At 41.1% G+C, this 16959-nt stretch overlaps 1 protein-coding gene across 5 annotated transcripts in view; it reads right to left on the bottom strand.

Annotated features, from left to right (window-relative positions):
* Positions 1-16959, bottom strand: part of tcf12 (transcription factor 12) — an 83830-nt gene that overhangs the window by 36197 nt on the left and 30674 nt on the right. For all 5 annotated transcript variants that reach the window (XM_004543071.3, XM_004543073.3, XM_004543072.3 and 2 more), the window contains exons 6-7: positions 2600-2661; positions 164-296 (exon numbers count right to left, since the gene is read on the bottom strand). In XM_004543071.3, the coding sequence (XP_004543128.2) occupies positions 164-296; positions 2600-2661 (195 nt within the window). The remainder of the gene's footprint in view (positions 1-163; positions 297-2599; positions 2662-16959) is intronic.

Here is a 16959-nt window from a genome sequence, read left to right as displayed (position 1 = left end):
ACAACTTTATCAGAAAGGCTCGAATCCTGCATTGCATAATTAAGGCTGTCTTTATCTAAACTTGATCTACTTTTGGAGCACAATGTGAAATTCAAATATTGTAAAACCTGCTTTGCTGGTCATTTAAGAGCACTTTTCTTTCAGTCATGAAGACGGCACTGACCGATGGCTGGAGGGTCTGGCAGAGAACGTCTTCTTGGATTGGCTGCAGTGAAGGAGAAGAAAGGAGTAGCAGACTTCCCTGACGTAGTCACTGAACTCGGACTCGCCAACCCAATGTCTGTCCTTACAGAAGGCTGAAAGAGAAAACGCAGAAATGTTTAAAAACTAAAGGAAAAGAACAACTTTTATTGTCCAAACTGACCTTCAACCAGTCATTTTTTTAAGCTCTCTGCATTTAAACAGAGCTTTGTTCAAAATAACACATATTTTAATAAAGAGAAGCACTCAGTGTCTCTCACTTGACCGCTTGTATTAGATCTTTCTTTAGTACACTAACTTCAGTATATTTAAAAAAAAAACATGCAAAAAATTTACTTCATGCCATGAATATTCTGAGTTATGTGGTTTCAAAGTAGAAAGCAGTTGATTTAAATTTTGCACTTTTAATTCACATAATTATTCCAGCTTTTATGAGCCCATATAACTTCTTAAGTATCCACATGAAGCCTTCAGTGCTGAAAAGCACATTTAGGCTCTGTTAAAATCTAAAACCAAATCAGTTTTACACCCACAGCAAATGCCACAATCAAAAACCAAAATCTTCTTCTTCTCAGTATTTTCAGCACTTTCTATGACCAGCTTTGAGCATTAACTTCTAATGCCTTTAAAATTTAAAGGCTATAAAATGTAACTGAGATGGAATACGTTCTTAAGCTCTGCAAATTGAATGTGTCTATAAGTTGTGAGGGCTCAGAATTTGGGAAAAAAAAATTTAAAAGAATTAAAAAGTGTAAAATTGAGCCTAGCTCAATGTGTGTGGAAATTTTGGTGAAATTCTGCATGTCTTTATTAAATAAAAATCAGCTGACTGGGAACTTTCTGTCAGATGTGGTTGATTTTAAAAGAAATGAATAATAAGAAAAAAAAGCAGAAAACAAAAAATTCTATTTTGTTTTAAAAAAAGATTTCTTTTTTTTTTTTTTTTAACATGAGAGGACAGACTCCGCCAGCCTTGAAAGCTTACCATGTTACCCTGCCACCAATATCTGTTTGACCTCTACAACCCTGACAAACTGGGTTAAGACGCCCAATTAAGAGCTTGGTCTAATTAGAGTAATCGGCTGGAGATCAGGAGAGCGTAGAGTGTGTGAGTGAGGTCAACTCAGCCCGATGAAGAGTAGTAGTAGTTGGCTTGAAAACCTGCCTCATGTGCCCTCTTGGATTCTTTGCAAGCTGAGGATTGACACAGTTTACCACTGAGACGTTTCTATCTGATGCTTTAAAGTTCCAAATTTAGTTGGGACTAAAAAAACAATGTGTACATGAGAAGCAGCACAAAAGAAATGAAGATAATTTCGCTGATATGAAATGTAGGTCAGGAAAATAGTTTGCAAAAAAACAATCTGTCACTGATGCTGGAGCTTTCACATGGCACAACAGACCCACTTCTGCTGTTGCCTTTGTTCAGTGACATTGAATACCTTCAGCAGCACTGGGTCTGACCTCCTTTATGCTACTGTAGTCAGTCTGGGAGGAACAACATACGAACATCACTCAACAATCATCAGCTCAGCTCTTCCAGCTTGAATAGATCTCAAGATTGTACAAGCTTCCCTATTCAATCTCAGATTTTGTGGTGAAAAAATCCTGAAATTCTGATATTAAATGTTAAGAAGCCACAGCTCATGTGAGGCACACCTCAGCACCAATATGCACAAAGGTACAAATGGTACCATGCTCTCCCAAAAAGCTGATTCTGTTCATCTGGACGTAGTGTTTTCAGTGGGAGAAACGTTTCGTCACTCATCTAAGTGACTTCTTCAGTCTCAGCTGACTGCAGGTTATATTTGCATAAGGACTGAAACTAGCACCACTGACAAACAATTGGCCGTGAGGTCAGTTTCATAATCATTCATATGCAAACTGTTACCACGCTGTCTTCTGAGCCAAGTTGGGAATTGTGTAAGTCTTGATTGACTGTAAAATGACCACACGTCATGTGCCAAGTAGCTCATGAGATCAGTCGTCTTGTTCAGCTATTTGTCCTGATTAGATGTCAGTTGGTTAATCTCAGATCTGTGCAGCTGCAGGTGTGCACTCTTTCCTCTGTGCTTATTCACAATATCTAAAACAGTAGAGTTAGTCAGAAAGCCAAAGCAAAGATAGTTTACATTGTAGGAGGGGGTCTTGGTGGTCTTGTAGCCTCAATGGGACAAAGCCGAGAAGCCATAGCTTGGCACCAGCCTGAGGTATGGGGGTCTGTTTAACTTTTAACGCTCACTACTCAGCACAGCACACTCACCACACATATTTGCTATAATGAGACTGCCTATAACAATAAAAAAAATACTGTTTGACTTATTTTGAAGTAAAACATTTTAAAAGCGGGATGGAAATGATGCAAAGGTCTATATAGAAGCAACAATGAGAGACTCACCTGGCAGCCAGATGCCGCAGGATCCCTGCCATATCCAAGAAACGAAGCCCTCTCTGATTTACCTGTAAAAACAGACAAAAAAAGAATAATTACTATTTCAGTATTTTATGGAACTTTTATGGAATGCAGATGGTTTTATAAGTAATAACAGGCTGCGGTATTTAGCCTGCAGTCAAGCGTTTAGCGCAAGATGAACACTTAATTTGCTGTAATGTGTTCTTAGCTTTACTCACAGTGATTTGTACATTGTTGCACCTGTTTGCTTAAAACAGGATTTTCACATTATTCAATTTAAGGTCACACATTTGCTTCTGGAGCCTGTCTAGTACACAATCACTCAAACAGTGCTAGTTAAAAGCAGCCACACTGGAGCGGTGAATGCTGTGATGCAGCTCCTGTGCCGAGCAGTCACAGAAAGGAGGAGTTTGGTTTCCCTGTGCGTTGCCCTTGTAATGATTTAAAACATTATTGCTATACCTGATGAACACCTATTCTGCTGCTGTCAGATGTTGTCTACTAAGCAAAACTGAGGGCTTTAAATGAAAAAGAAAAAACTCACAAGCATGCTTAAATGTGGTAAAAATGTTATTGCAAAGGAAATACTCATATCTTTCTTTCTGGGTAACAACATGTAAACAACACAGAAGCCCACAAAGACTCTACTGTAGTATACTGACATATCATTTAACAAATTTGGGAGCTTTTATTCGAGGACACGAGCAGGATTCTTTTTCTGTTTAGAGCAATAATAAAATATCTTTGGACAATCTTGGAGCTGCTGTTCCTTTCACTGAAGCGAACAGCCCAGTTTGTCCCACTTTCATCTGCTGTCTACTGTAATATCATCTGATGCTGGCAGGAAAAAGAAGGACACAAAGAACGAGGGATTGAATCAGTAGACGGATTAGCTGACGGACTCATGGATGTACATCAAGTGGAAATCTCCGGGGCTGAAAACTGAAGCCAAGTCCTGGCAGTTCCTCTAATGGCCACTTGAAGCTGTCTCCAAAAGTGAGCCAATCCCCATAGACTTGCATGTTAAACTCAACAATTTTACAGCAGAAATAAACATATTTACAGCCCAGTACAGAAAATAGTTTTGGTCTCTATTGATAGTTGGATAATTGGGCGGTGTGGTGGTGCAGTAACTAGCATTGTTGCTTCTCTGTTGTGAGCATAGAAGGCCACAGGTTTGAATCCCCTAGTCATGGTCACCCCAGTCTAAAACCAAACATGTTAGCTTAACTGGTGACTCTAAATTGGTGTGAATGTGTGTGTAAATGATTGGCACTGCAATATACTGATGACCTGTCCAGGGTGTAGCCCATCTCCAGCAAGTCAGCTATTTAAGATTTTTTTTCCAGTTTGAAGGTAGGGGTATATCCCTTTTGACAGGCAGAAGCTGCCTTCAGGGTCTCAAATCTGAATCTGAGAAGCCGAACTGGACATAACCCTAACCCTGTTGGTGAACTGTAGAGAACTTTTAATGGAGCTATGTAGAAAAAAATGGCTTACTTTGCATTAATTGCACTCAGGACCAGGAATTTTAGAACTTTAATAAGCCCACTATGACGTCATGTGCCCTCTCAACTTTCATACTGGTGCTTCAGGCAGAACGGACTCGCTGCACTCAAGGAAAGCAATTGCCGAGTCTTTCTCAGAGTTTTCTCAAGAAAGTCTCACATCAGTTTCAAGATGTTGCAAGATGATCCCTCTCTGTAATCTCTGACCTCTTGCTCATACACGCCTGTCTTCAGTCCAGCCACGAAATGCCAAGTTACAAAAAACGTGTGCAGCAGGCCAAAACTCTGTTTGTTAGCGTAACAACAGCAAGCATAAATGGGGCACTAGTCTGTTATTTAGCACCAACTAGTAGGTATGTGTGTCTGCTTGACACACACAAAGTCCACAAATGCAAAACTATTGCAGTCGACTGACATCTAAGTATGGCTCCAAAAACATCAACACAGCAGTGGCAAAATGGGAAGTTCTGAAACCAATATTTTATGTACAGAAAATCCTTTACATTCAAGAGATCAAATGTACTCAACTGTCCTGCAGTAAATGGTTCAGTCACGAAAAGTTTCCTTATCTGGATTCCAGTAAAAGCAGGTTCTGTTACAAGCACTATTCAGCAGACCAATAGCAACACCTGCAATACTTCTGTAAAACTGCGTTATGACTCTCAAAGTTTTCTGTATGCAAAGTATGTTTTGGTGAATAATTACTGATCCAACTGTCAGAGTCCGTCTCTCAGTGTCAAATCCTCAGAGGAAGGCTCCCAAGGATCCGTCAGGGGGGGAAATAGACCTTAAAGCACACAACACCCATGAATCACACACATCACAATATCCACACTCAGCACTTTTAGTCCCCTGGAAAAAACAAACAAACAAATGAGAGCTCCTCTGGGAGAATGATGAATAACTTTAACGGCATCGTACATTATTTTTGTCAGATTTCCAAATATTACAAGCACAGACAAAAGTGTTGGAACTAAATTCTGTTTACTCTGGGGACAAGGAAAATATTTTTTGTGCGTTAAAAACCTGCATAGTTCAGATCTTTTGTTACACAATGACTGATCTGAACAGCACTTTCACATGCGCAGGTGAACCGAGGCACATCTAAGAGAATTCACTTGTGCTTATCTGAGCAGTCCTGCAGGAGACAGTTGTTCTGCATCTGTCCATGCCGCCTTTAGAGATGAGGGAAGCTGAGGGAATCAGAGAGGATCGTTTAACTGGCAAAGCTGCTTCTTTTCTAACAATGATGTGAAACAGTTCTGAGCCATTGCGCTTGCAAAAAAGAAATAGGATTAAGTTGTCAGTTACCACCAACGTTTTCCATCATGGCAGGATGATGAAATGTCTCCTCTGAATGAGAATATTAATTTCTTTATTTTCTGCCTCATGTTCGAAGACGGTTTAGTGAAATTCATTTTCACTCATCAGATGTAATCAGAGAGAAAGGTCTGGTCAAGGGCAAGAGTTGAATATTCACTGCAAGCACGTGTTCTTGCACACACACCGCGTCTGACGTGAATAATTGATCGTTAGTGTCGTAGGCCCAGACTCAAACAACAGATGTGTTTGCAAAAACAGTCGCACTTTACACTATGACACAGAGAAGCAGTCCCTCAGGGCCATGAGAACAAAGCCTAACAGAACGAAGTCTAACAAGTGCTGCCTACTGTGTTTAGCCCTTTACATCGAGCGTGTTGCTAAAAAACTACATAAAATTCCCAATTTCTCAGATGGAAACTTGTACACGCCGAAAGATCTGCGGGGGGGGGGGGGCAACAAATTCATCCACAAGAAGTGATGATGAGCTGCTCTGGATTTTTCTAAAGAAGAAAGAACAAACTGAGATTCTGAATTCATCCAATTCTCACAAGAAGGTTTGATCCAGCAGTAGAGGCTGAATCACGACTGCTTTCGTACATATTTCAGGATGTGAGCGAGGGCAGTTTCAGCTGTCATCGGCAGAGTTGGGAGCACATCAGAGGAGGCAGATAAATCACTTCAGAGAGCCGATTGACCCACAGCAGCGTCTAAGTGTGTGTCTGAGGTAAAACAGCATGGCTTTACTATTTCCATATCTTTGTAAAATTCAGTACCAGGTTGCGTTTTGAGCTACAAGCGCACTTGTTGCCAAATGCAGTTGCCTGATTAGTCAAATCTGTTTATTTGACAAAAAAAATAATCTAAAGAATTTCGCTTAATCTGATACAATAAATGCCACAAATATGTCCTGCAAAATTACACGGTTGGCATGAACAGCTACAGAAGTCAGAAAACTGCTGCTTTGTATGTAATGTTACTTAATCATAATAGACAGGTTGCATTTTTCCTTAAATGGTGCCAATTTGCAAATATAGGGCATAGTTGTCTTGTTTTTTTGCTTTGATTACCCTGTTCTTGAGAGTAAAAACATCATTATTTAGCAAATTGAATTGACTTTAAGAATAAAACATCATGGAACAGCAAGTGTAATGTACACTTAATGTACATAGGTTTACAACTATCAGTGAGAAATAAGGTGTCAGAGCCACAAATTTGGAGAAACTGAAGCTAGACTAAGCACCTGTGAGACCACAAGACATGTCAACCCCCATTCAGACCGCACTCTATCTCTCATGAATCTGTCAGCAAGAAGAGATGGATGCAGCAGCACTCGAAGGACCAATCCAATGGCAGCGCTGGTTTAACTTCAGGAGTATGCACAGGGATCATGGATGAGCAGGTCTCTTAGCTTATTTAAACTATTCTTCAGCAAATGCAGCAGCTCTAACCTCTTTATCTGATCATGTTTCTCCCTGCTGCCCTCAGCAAACACTTCAGTGCCTTCTGCGATGTGTGGTGCAAAAACACAGCTTAAATCTCTCTGTGGTGTGATGTAGATTTACAGGAATTTGCTCCCAAATTTCAGGAGAATTCATATTTATGACGCTGAGGTAAAGTAGAACAAAGTGATACATCAAATGGAACATAATGCTGGGCTGGCCGGTTCTAAAGCCAGGAGCCTAAATTAGCTGAATAAAATATCATGCAGTGACACCATCTTCTGTCTGACGCACAAATACTGCAACTTACCGTGAGGAAAATAGGTCACAGTACAAGAGTGAATTTCCCATTAATGAACACAACTCAAAGTAACTTTTTAAACTGCACATTCATCATTGAATTAGTTACGTTTGAAGCTTATATATTAAAGCACATCCCTACTGTGAGGAAAGAGAATTAAAATAAAAGCAGGATTTAACCGTTTCATGTACTTGAGGCTTGTTATCGGCCACATTTTGTTTTGCCTCCTCCGTGGAAGTCTGTGTGATCACAGCCTCACAACAAGAGCAACACAAATATTGTTATTATTACTTCCTGAGTACGCCCATTTTTTCTGTGCGGCTCTACATGGGACTAAAGCATGTGTTTTCTTTTTGTGCCGTCACAGGCCCACTAATGAGTCACCGAAGTGCAGTGATTGATAGACAGCACAATTCATTAGGTGCCTTAAAACATCAGTGAGAGATAGAAAATGTAAGAAAGCAACGCGAGTAAAGTGGCTTAATTACCGCAATCACCATCAATAATACGAATGTATATATGCAGACATCACTCAGTATATCCCCAATGCAATGAAAAATCAATCTCAAGAGTGGGAAAAAAAATCCCATCAATTCTGATTTAAATATTCGGCAAAGCTGCTCATTAGCATATCACACAGAGATGAGAAGGTGTAACTACAATTTCACTGCAGAGGAGGATCCATCTTCAGCACAACGCAGCTGATTCACTGAGGTAAGTCTTTATCTCCCAGGCCACACACCTCATCGGCAGTTCGGTAAAAACCTAAAATCCTACAGCCATGCAACAAACTAGAAAAAGGACTTCCCCAAACAAATAGTATTATATTAATAAAGGAGAACAAATAGCAAACACTCTGGTGTGTCTGGGATCAGCCTTCGAGGAGCTTGGTCATTCAGAGGAGCTCAGCCGCTACTCCTACACATCAGAAGGAGCACTCAAAGAAATGATTCTTCACCCTCAATAAACATGATAATAATATAATGATAATTTTGATTAAAGACTGCAACTGAAATATATGAAAACAAAGGTTTGCTAATTCAAATAGTTCATTATTAAGGAAAACGTGTCTGCTATAAACTGAATGTATACCAGTCATTCCAGTAAATGTAACATTTTATGCTGTTTTTATGTAACAAAATTAAATGGAAAAGTTACTTGAAATAAAATTAAAGTCAGAATTTTAGACATAAATGTTTTTTGACTGAGCCAACTGAGGGGACCCAGGGTCCTCCTAGGTTTTGGGCATGTCCCATCTCGGAGGAGGCCCGTGCACTTCCAGGACTGGAGAGATTAGACCTGTGAGACGGCCTAGGAAATGCCAAAGTCTCCTTAAACCCCCGTTAGTGACAGGAAATGGATGGATGGACGGATGAATCAAATACCAAACTGAAAACATCCAGCTCTCGGTGTTAACACACTGCAGAGACACTTTTGGAAGCTTTAACAGCTTTGGGTCTTCTTCTCTGTGTGGATATCACACTTTCAAATACAGCACTGCAGTTTGTCACTGGCACCTTTGCACAGGCTGTGAACAGGCATCATGAAGTCATTCCACAGATTTTAAAGCATCGCTCGAGTAGTGCCACGCGAGGCTTTTCACACACTTGTAGTGAAGCTACTCTACTCAGAATTTAAGAGTTTTTTTAATCATCACGCCACTCCAAAGTTTTTGGCACAGTGAAGCAGAAAAACTTTCATATCTAACAAATAATTTGGCTCTTCATGGTCCTATTGTACTACCATCGTGCTTCAGATGACAGATATGATTTCCTCTGTGCCCAGTTTCTGCTAAATATAGCACTTTTATGACTTTTTTTTTAGTTCACCTATTGTTGAGCCAGATCCAACAGTTGCTTTCCTCATGCTTTTCAGTCTTTTGCTGTTTTTCCATTCTCCGGGCTACTGCCATGTGCCTTTTATCAAGAGTGGCTGCTTTCTACTGTTTCTTCCACACAGACTAAATTTCGCAAGTGTTACCCTGGTACATTAACTTCTGGCACATTCTCTCACTGCATCTCAAGAGGGAACATATTTCTGTCAGTTTTCTCTTTAGGGTCTTGGTCTCCTTGTCTGCTTATTTCCCTTCTTATTTTGGGGCTGAGCACATCTCTGTTTTTAATTTCCCAACCTAGACTGCTGGTACTCACCAAGCAAGAACTGTCCAAGACACCTGTTTCCACTACTAGCTGTTACACAGCTACACTACAAAAGGTGGGAATTTGGTATTTTTGCTCAATAAGACTTCTGTAGATGTTTTCTATCATTTCATAACTTTAACCCACCAACCTCAGAGGGCATATACTTCTTAAACTGCTTAAAAATGAATTCCACATGGTGTTTCCTGCAACAGCCAGAGTATAAAGCACAAAAGATGACAGACCACATGACTGAGAACCATGATTGTCTTCTCAACATCGTTAGGGCTTCATTATCCCTTCAATCATGTTTCAAAAGGCACAACTTTTACTCTAAAGGCGAACGTTCTCCGTTTCCTTTCATCCATCCAACCATCCATTTTTTACTATTTATCTGGGTTCAGGTCATGGGGGCATCAGTCTGAGCAGAGAAGCCCAGACTGTCTAACGGGCGTCTATAAAGCACCCCTCTTCGGGTGTTAATAAACAAAATTAATTTAAATAAAAGCAAACAATTTGTAGGTAAATGCTAAATACAATCTGCACATTAAACCAATAAAAATGTAACTCATGTTTAAAAGACTTTAAATTTTTCCTGCAAGTTTTAAACCAGTTCAGCGTCATCTGCCTAGAGCTAGTGGAGCAGAGTGTAAACAACAGTAGGTGCAGGAATTTTGCAGGAAAAAAAAAGGCAAGCTGGCCAGTCATTCACAGCATGCCTCCTTATTGATCACAAGACTGCACCACAGTATAGCACTGCACTGTGCTGAGCCCCTTATTTTGATACTGTGAGAGGTAGTGACCTAAGCATCCCCAGGGATCAATTCAAAACCCTTGCCACAAAAACAGCCAATTAGCGAGCGTGCTTCACTGCCTCTCAGATGCATTCCAAGGGTCTCTTTTTTCCATCCACAAAATGAGTCAGTTTCCTTCGCTCCAAGGAAAGTCAAGACCATGAAAACAAACACATTATACAGTATGAGGAATTATGCTTAAAGCAAGTGAGCTTATCACACGCCGACTCAGTTAGTTTGTTTTTGCTGTGTCTGTGGATCTTTGCTCATACGCGTCATTATGTGATGACTCCCCATCATTTTTCTGGCTCCCAATGGGCCTTTGGGGGGTTACTACAGATGTAAGAACAACTGGTCAACATACAGCAAAAGTAACGTTATTTCGCTGGAATCTGTGCATTTTTGACTATTTGAGTAAACCCGATGTGTATTACGGTCGAATACATCAAAACATGATGAATAAAACTGAATCTTTAACTCCTAAACTCAAAACGTTTCTTTAAAAAAGGTTTAGTTGCAGCCAAGATTCAAAATTTTTTATGTGACTTTAGCATTTAAATGTAAATATTTTAATACAGCTTAATGCTGAATCCCTAGAGAAAGATGTGCACTACAGGAGTCAGACTCCGACGTGACTAAATGATAAACTGTCAGTAGGGTACTCTCGGCTACACGACGCTAATGTTTTAGCCTGTCTGGGTGCCTTGGAAGTAAAATTAGGCAGGCTCCATGGTTACTAATACATTCCTCTGGCAACCAGAGATGGTACAAGGACATGCCAGGCGTACACTCACTCCCTTTTCCCCCATACCTTTTAACACGCCTCCTTTTGTTTCCTTCACTTATGAGTTTGTGTACATCCATCCATCCAAATCTGTTTGATGCTTCCCAGCAGATTTTTTTAGACTGTAAATAAAAGCTGACTGGGTTAGAGGTTAGGGCAGTGTGTGTGTGTGTGTGTGTGTGTGTGTGTGTGTGTGTGTGTGTGTGTGTGTGTGTGTGTGTGTGTGTGTGTGTGTGTGTGTGTACACTGGTGGAGGATTTCTACAGCCCAGCATTAGAAACAACAGTAGGACAGAGGAAAATAATAGAGCCACAAAGCACCGAGGAAACATGACTCCCTCGCCCTGAGCTCAACATCAATTCTGCGCACAGCCTTGTCAGCGCCAACATTATTCAAAACAGCAAGAGCAAATGTTAATGAGCTCTTATTTGCATATTTATTTTTTTCTTTGTTGAAATGTCACTGATTATTATGTACTATGATGATAAATGCATCTGCTCACGCAGCCTGATGTGTAATTAGCCATTAGGTGGAATGAATAGATCAATTAAAGGCAAGGGACCAGGATTAAGGGAAATCAAACTGGGAAGAATGCAAGAAGGAGGAACAAAATAACACACTTGGCTCAGGGGGGGGAGAAAAAACTATACTGCTTTTAGATGAGGCAAAAAATCCAGAAGGGGTTACTAATCAAGAGAAGGTGTCTAAATCAGCGAGATCAAAGATATTCCTCGTTTTATTGCGCTTTTTTTTTTTTACCCCTTAAGTATGACTTTGAAAATCAGGAGCAGCTAGCTTCTGCCCTTTGCTCCAGCTAACCAGTTTATTTTCCCCCTAAAATCCATCTCTCTGTATGAGAGGAGAGATGGGGATTTCCTGATTGTATTTATCCCCTCTCCCAGGATAATCAGGTGCCGTGGCTCGGTCTATTTGAATTTCTTCTAACTCGGTAAAAGGGAAAAAAGGGGGGGGGTGTGGAGGTGGACAGGGGAAAATGTTTTCGCTTGGCCTTTGCCTTTTTCCAAGCCCAACTATTCTCCTGCCAGTGCTTGTTATTCACAAATGAGGAAAAAAATGCATTACTGCGGACCAGATGGGAACATTCCACATGACCAAACCAATCAATCACCTTGGTGGGACGCAGGTGTGACACAGCCGTGCAGCAACACACCATTTCACAGTCTATCAGGCACAAACACATGGTCACCAATCAATGGCACCCTGAGGACCCATGAGGAGGGGTGCTTCTCCGCAGCCTCACTGGTTCATAGCTGATGACTTCATAATCACACATCCATTCTCTCAGAGGAGAAAGGCAATGAGCTCCCTAATAACGTCTCCCACCATGTGAACACCAACACTGTAATGGATGCTGCTGTAGCGGGGACACTAACATGCTCCCCTGCATCTCGCATTCACGTGTGAGCTCAGCGCCATCATCTCTGTGAGGATGAGACAGAGCGCTGTCTGGGGAAACAAGAGCACATTTAACAAGCTGAAGAAATGTCCCCCAGCCGGCTATTAGAATCAAGTCAGTGTGTTGCATCAAAGTACAAGATTATGTTTGGTCTTAGATGCCAAACAACTGTTGAACAGCAAAACAACAGAGAGAGCTGGAGAGAGGTGAAGGACAAGGAAGGATACACACATGGGTTAGGAATGCTGATCCAGCTCCAAGCACTGTGGGAATATTTCCTTACGCAGATATACCCCTAAACCCCCCGAAAAGTCTTCAGAACAAAAGCCTCCACTAAATAAAACACCAAAAAAAAAAGCCTGAAGGGGATAAATCTTTTGATGAGTACTCTGTGTGGATGGCACTGCACGAGGGCATAAATTGTAGTCACCATTTAAAAGAGGTTTGTTGATTTTCAAGTTGGAATTTTGTTGGTTTGTTTTGTTTTGTTTTTTACCTTCCCACCCCCGTTTTCATGGCAGTAAAGAGAAAAAAAAGTCTCACAGAGCCATGCTTCGCTCTACACTTCCCACACTTCACACTCTCGGGGCTGTGCCAGCGCAGGAGAAAATGTCAGGCATTGTCAAGTGGGAGTAAAGGCGAAACAAATGTTTGCATTTTATTATCCAATTACAGTCCACTGCAGTCCAACAAGACGGGAGTGTAACATTATCTAGTGTTTTGTTTGCCAGCACTCCCAGCATGGACGCAGGACGCCTGGGCAAGCAGTTGTGACCGTGGAAAAAAATGGAGGCGGGAGTTAGAGGAGGGGTGGGCAAGAGAATTAACGAGCTACTGCCGGCCAGGCTTTCTGTGCCTCGTCTCGACAAGGACCCAACTTCTGAGGTGGTGGCCAATCGGTTTCCCTCCAATCGGCTATTGGAGGGAAACTACAAAGTTCACTCAAAACCTGACCTGTCCGTGTTGAAGAAATTGATGTGCGGGAACCAGGGGTCAATTTCATGCATTCTCCAGTTTAGCTGGTAGAGTTAGCAAAAAAGAAGATCTAAGGATGAATTTGTCACCCATCTGTGCCCAACCTGGGTTCAAATACTGCTACCAAAGGGAATTTTATCAAAACTGGTCCAGACGTTTACGTGATGAATGCAAGAACAGCTCTACTGTTTTCAAGCTCTAATCTTTAGAGCTTGAAAACACGTTAGTCCGGAGTTACCTACCAAAGCTCTCAAGACATAGTTTCTTTGTTTTTGTTTTTTTCATGTGTTCTTTATTTGTGATGGCCAACATTTTTTATTAAATGTGCTACAGTGTGCGACAGGTGTGTACAGCAGCACGTGCTGACAGGTTAGATTATGAGCATGGGGATATTAATTTCAACTGGCCTCCACTGACAACAACAGGAGCTTAGCCCGAATGATCGAAAGACAACATCTGTAAATATCACCAGTACTAAAGTCAAAGGTGATGTTGTATAACATTTCAAAACTAAATAACACATATAAGGATCATGTGAAAAGTTTGCCTAACAATCTCATTTAACTCGTTGTACATCAAAGCTACAGACATATAACATTGCTATCAACAACGCAATGTGAAGCAATAAAGTCAGCAGACTTAAAGTGTTCCTCTAACATCATTTCTTCTGAATGAATCATTTCCCTTTTAGTGTTGTGCTTGTATTAAATAATCCCCCAACATTCCTCTTGGCATCAGCTGCAGGCAGAAAGAGACGAAAGCAACGAGAGAACGGGGGGAGGGGAGAGCGATGTGGGATATACGAGGAAACAAGTACAATGAGGAAGGATTTGGATTAATAAAAACTTCTTTTATGGGAAAGTTTTAACACAGAATTTGACTCTTTTGTTGTGCAAACATCTGCAAACACATGTGTGCAATTAAGTATCTTATAGCCTCGACCTTGCAATTTCAACATGATTAAGTATTACAAAAATGAACTAAAGTGACTGAAAGCAGCAACATTAAGACACCTTTCCACTGCTGATAAATATAACTTTGGCACTCTAACCCCTGCAGCTGTCTCTCAGAGACTTATTATGTCATCATACCTTAGCTATACCACAACTCTTCTATCCTCTATGGAGAGACGGCCCTCGAGGCCTACTCAGACTACAGCTGATCCTCTGCAGCTGGTCAGCCTCACCAGTCACATGCTGGGGGCCGGGGCCTAAGGAAGCAAGGCAGGACGGCGCGGGGTAGGGCCGAGAGAAGCGAGGAGGCGGGGTGGGCTGGGATGCGTGGGGAGATGTGGGCGGCACGGGTAAGGAGGAACAGGATTTGGACCCTTTCAGCTCGTCTTCAGCTTTTCATGCTCCACTGACCGCAGTAATAGATAAGCACACCCTGCAGCTCTGCATAATGACCGGCTACAGCCACTAAACTGTACTACACACATCCCCTCGTTTTCCCTTCTCTCGTCTCTGCTTCATCACACACACACACACAGTCTATCTATGCCACATCACTTTTGATAAAGCAATACGTGTAAAACAATATTTGAGTCCATATTTTCTGCTCTTATTGTGAAAGCTTGTAGTAAACAGTGTCTGTGTGTATGTGAGAGAGTCTGGGTATGAAGAGGGAAAAGGGAGCAGCATTGGCAGCACCTGTGACCCAAACTGCACTGCAAACCGAGTGCACACCTGAACAGCACCTGGCCACAATCACAGCCTGGGTATGAGGAGGGTCTCCTGTGGGACGGCGCATTAGCACATGACACCTGCCCCAGTAAAAACACACTGGGGATGCCAGTGTGAAGTGGGATTTGACACTTCAGGGAAAGCCTTGAGGAACAATTAGACATGAAAAGGCAAAAGTCTGGAAGGGATGAATTCTTTCTCAGTGCGAAACACTAATCAGTGCAAAAAAGAAAACACTGTTGTGTCTTCTTTGTACTTTAAAAATACAATCAAAATGTTAAGTTCGACTGGTTACAAAGAAACAATATCACAAATTTTGCTACTAGCTAACATTACTTCTGTTTTACCAGCAGCATGCTGTTCCCATGTAAAATCTCTAAAGGGTCATTTCATATACAATCATGTAAAAATAAAATAAGCTGACACCTGCAGAATCACCTTTTTTTTTTTAAATTATCACAGACATGCTAATTTTCTAAAATGTTTGAAGTTAGCAAACTACAATAATATGTTGTGTTGGTTTTAAAATTTTGAGCTTTTCCCTTTTTTCTTCCAACATATTTGAACCCTTTTTGAACCCATTTTTTCAATCTTTAACTTCTTAAGCACAGGATATATCCACATTAAATTTCCAGGGCTGAAAAACACATTTAAGCTCCATTACAAACTGCAAGCAAACCAATTCCACCCACTCGAAGTGTCACAATCTAGAGCCAAAATTTTATTTTCATCCAGCATCTTTTTTCTTCTTTTTTTCCCCAACCGACTTCAAGCATCTATCATGGGGCAGATCACAGTTTCGACAGCAAAACTGCACCAATTTAATATCTAAGATCTGGAGTAACAGAACCGAGCACCGGTAAACTGGATATTTGATCTATTATTATTTATTCATTATTGTAGGGTCCTTACCTTTCAATATAAAGCGCCTTGAGGTGACTGCTGTCAAGATTTGGCGCTATATAAATAAAACTGAACTGAACTGAATCTGCTGTGTCACATTGAAAAGTGGAAAACTTTAAAGGTTTATAATATCACGTGGGAAAGGTGGCTGTTGAAATCAAGTCATATCATATAAAATCTCCTTTTTTATCTATATTTATCATCAGGCTCATCCTTCAGCTCTGATTTTCTCTGTGTTACAGTTTTCTAATATCCTCATATTTTGATAGAAGCCTTCAGTGCTTGACTGAAAATGAAAGTTTTTTTCTGATAGTGTTACGAGCTCTTGCTCTGTGGGTTTATACTGTCATCCTGCTTCTATCGGAGGCGATTTGTAATCTCGGAATTTAATGCTTGTCTTTTTCATCTACACCGATCAGGCACAACATTATGACCACTGACGGGTGATGAGAATAACATCAAGTATCTCTTCATCATGGCACCTGTTAGTAGGTGGGACATTTTCAACATTTTCTCCTCAGAGTTGATGAGCTAGAAGGATGAAATATGTCCAAGCGTAAGGATTTAAGTGACTTTGGCAAGGGCCAAATTATGATGACTAAACGACTGGGTCCTCTACAAAACTGCAGTGGTCACTATCTAAAAGTGATCCAAGGAAGAAATGGTGCTGAACCAGCAATCGAGCATCTGTGGGATGTGCTGGACAAGCAAGTCCGATCCATGGAGGACCCACCACAAACCTTACAGGACTTAAAGGATCTGTGGCTAACATCTTGGTGCAGATACCACAGCCAGCCTGTAGGGGTGTAGTGGACTCCGTGCCTCGACAGGTTGGGGCTGTTTTGGCAGCAGAAGTGGGGACCAACACAATATTCTGCACGTGGTCATAATGTTATGCCGGATCAGTGTATATTTCTATCATGAAGGACCTACCAACTTTACGAAGCCTGGGCAGAAATCTTCATTGTTACCATGTAGAACTTGTATCAGTACTCATGGGATGATCCTGTACTGAACTGCATCTAACAACGAGCTTCCACTGAATAGAACAAAAATAAAGAGCTACCGTGAAAGCAACAAG

The sequence above is a fragment of the Maylandia zebra genome, linkage group LG1 (genome assembly GCF_041146795.1).
Source record: "Maylandia zebra isolate NMK-2024a linkage group LG1, Mzebra_GT3a, whole genome shotgun sequence".
In the NCBI taxonomy this organism is placed as follows: domain Eukaryota; kingdom Metazoa; phylum Chordata; class Actinopteri; order Cichliformes; family Cichlidae; genus Maylandia; species Maylandia zebra.
The sequence above is the reverse complement of the archived record's forward strand: the minus strand, read 5'-3'. Positions and strand labels throughout refer to the sequence as shown.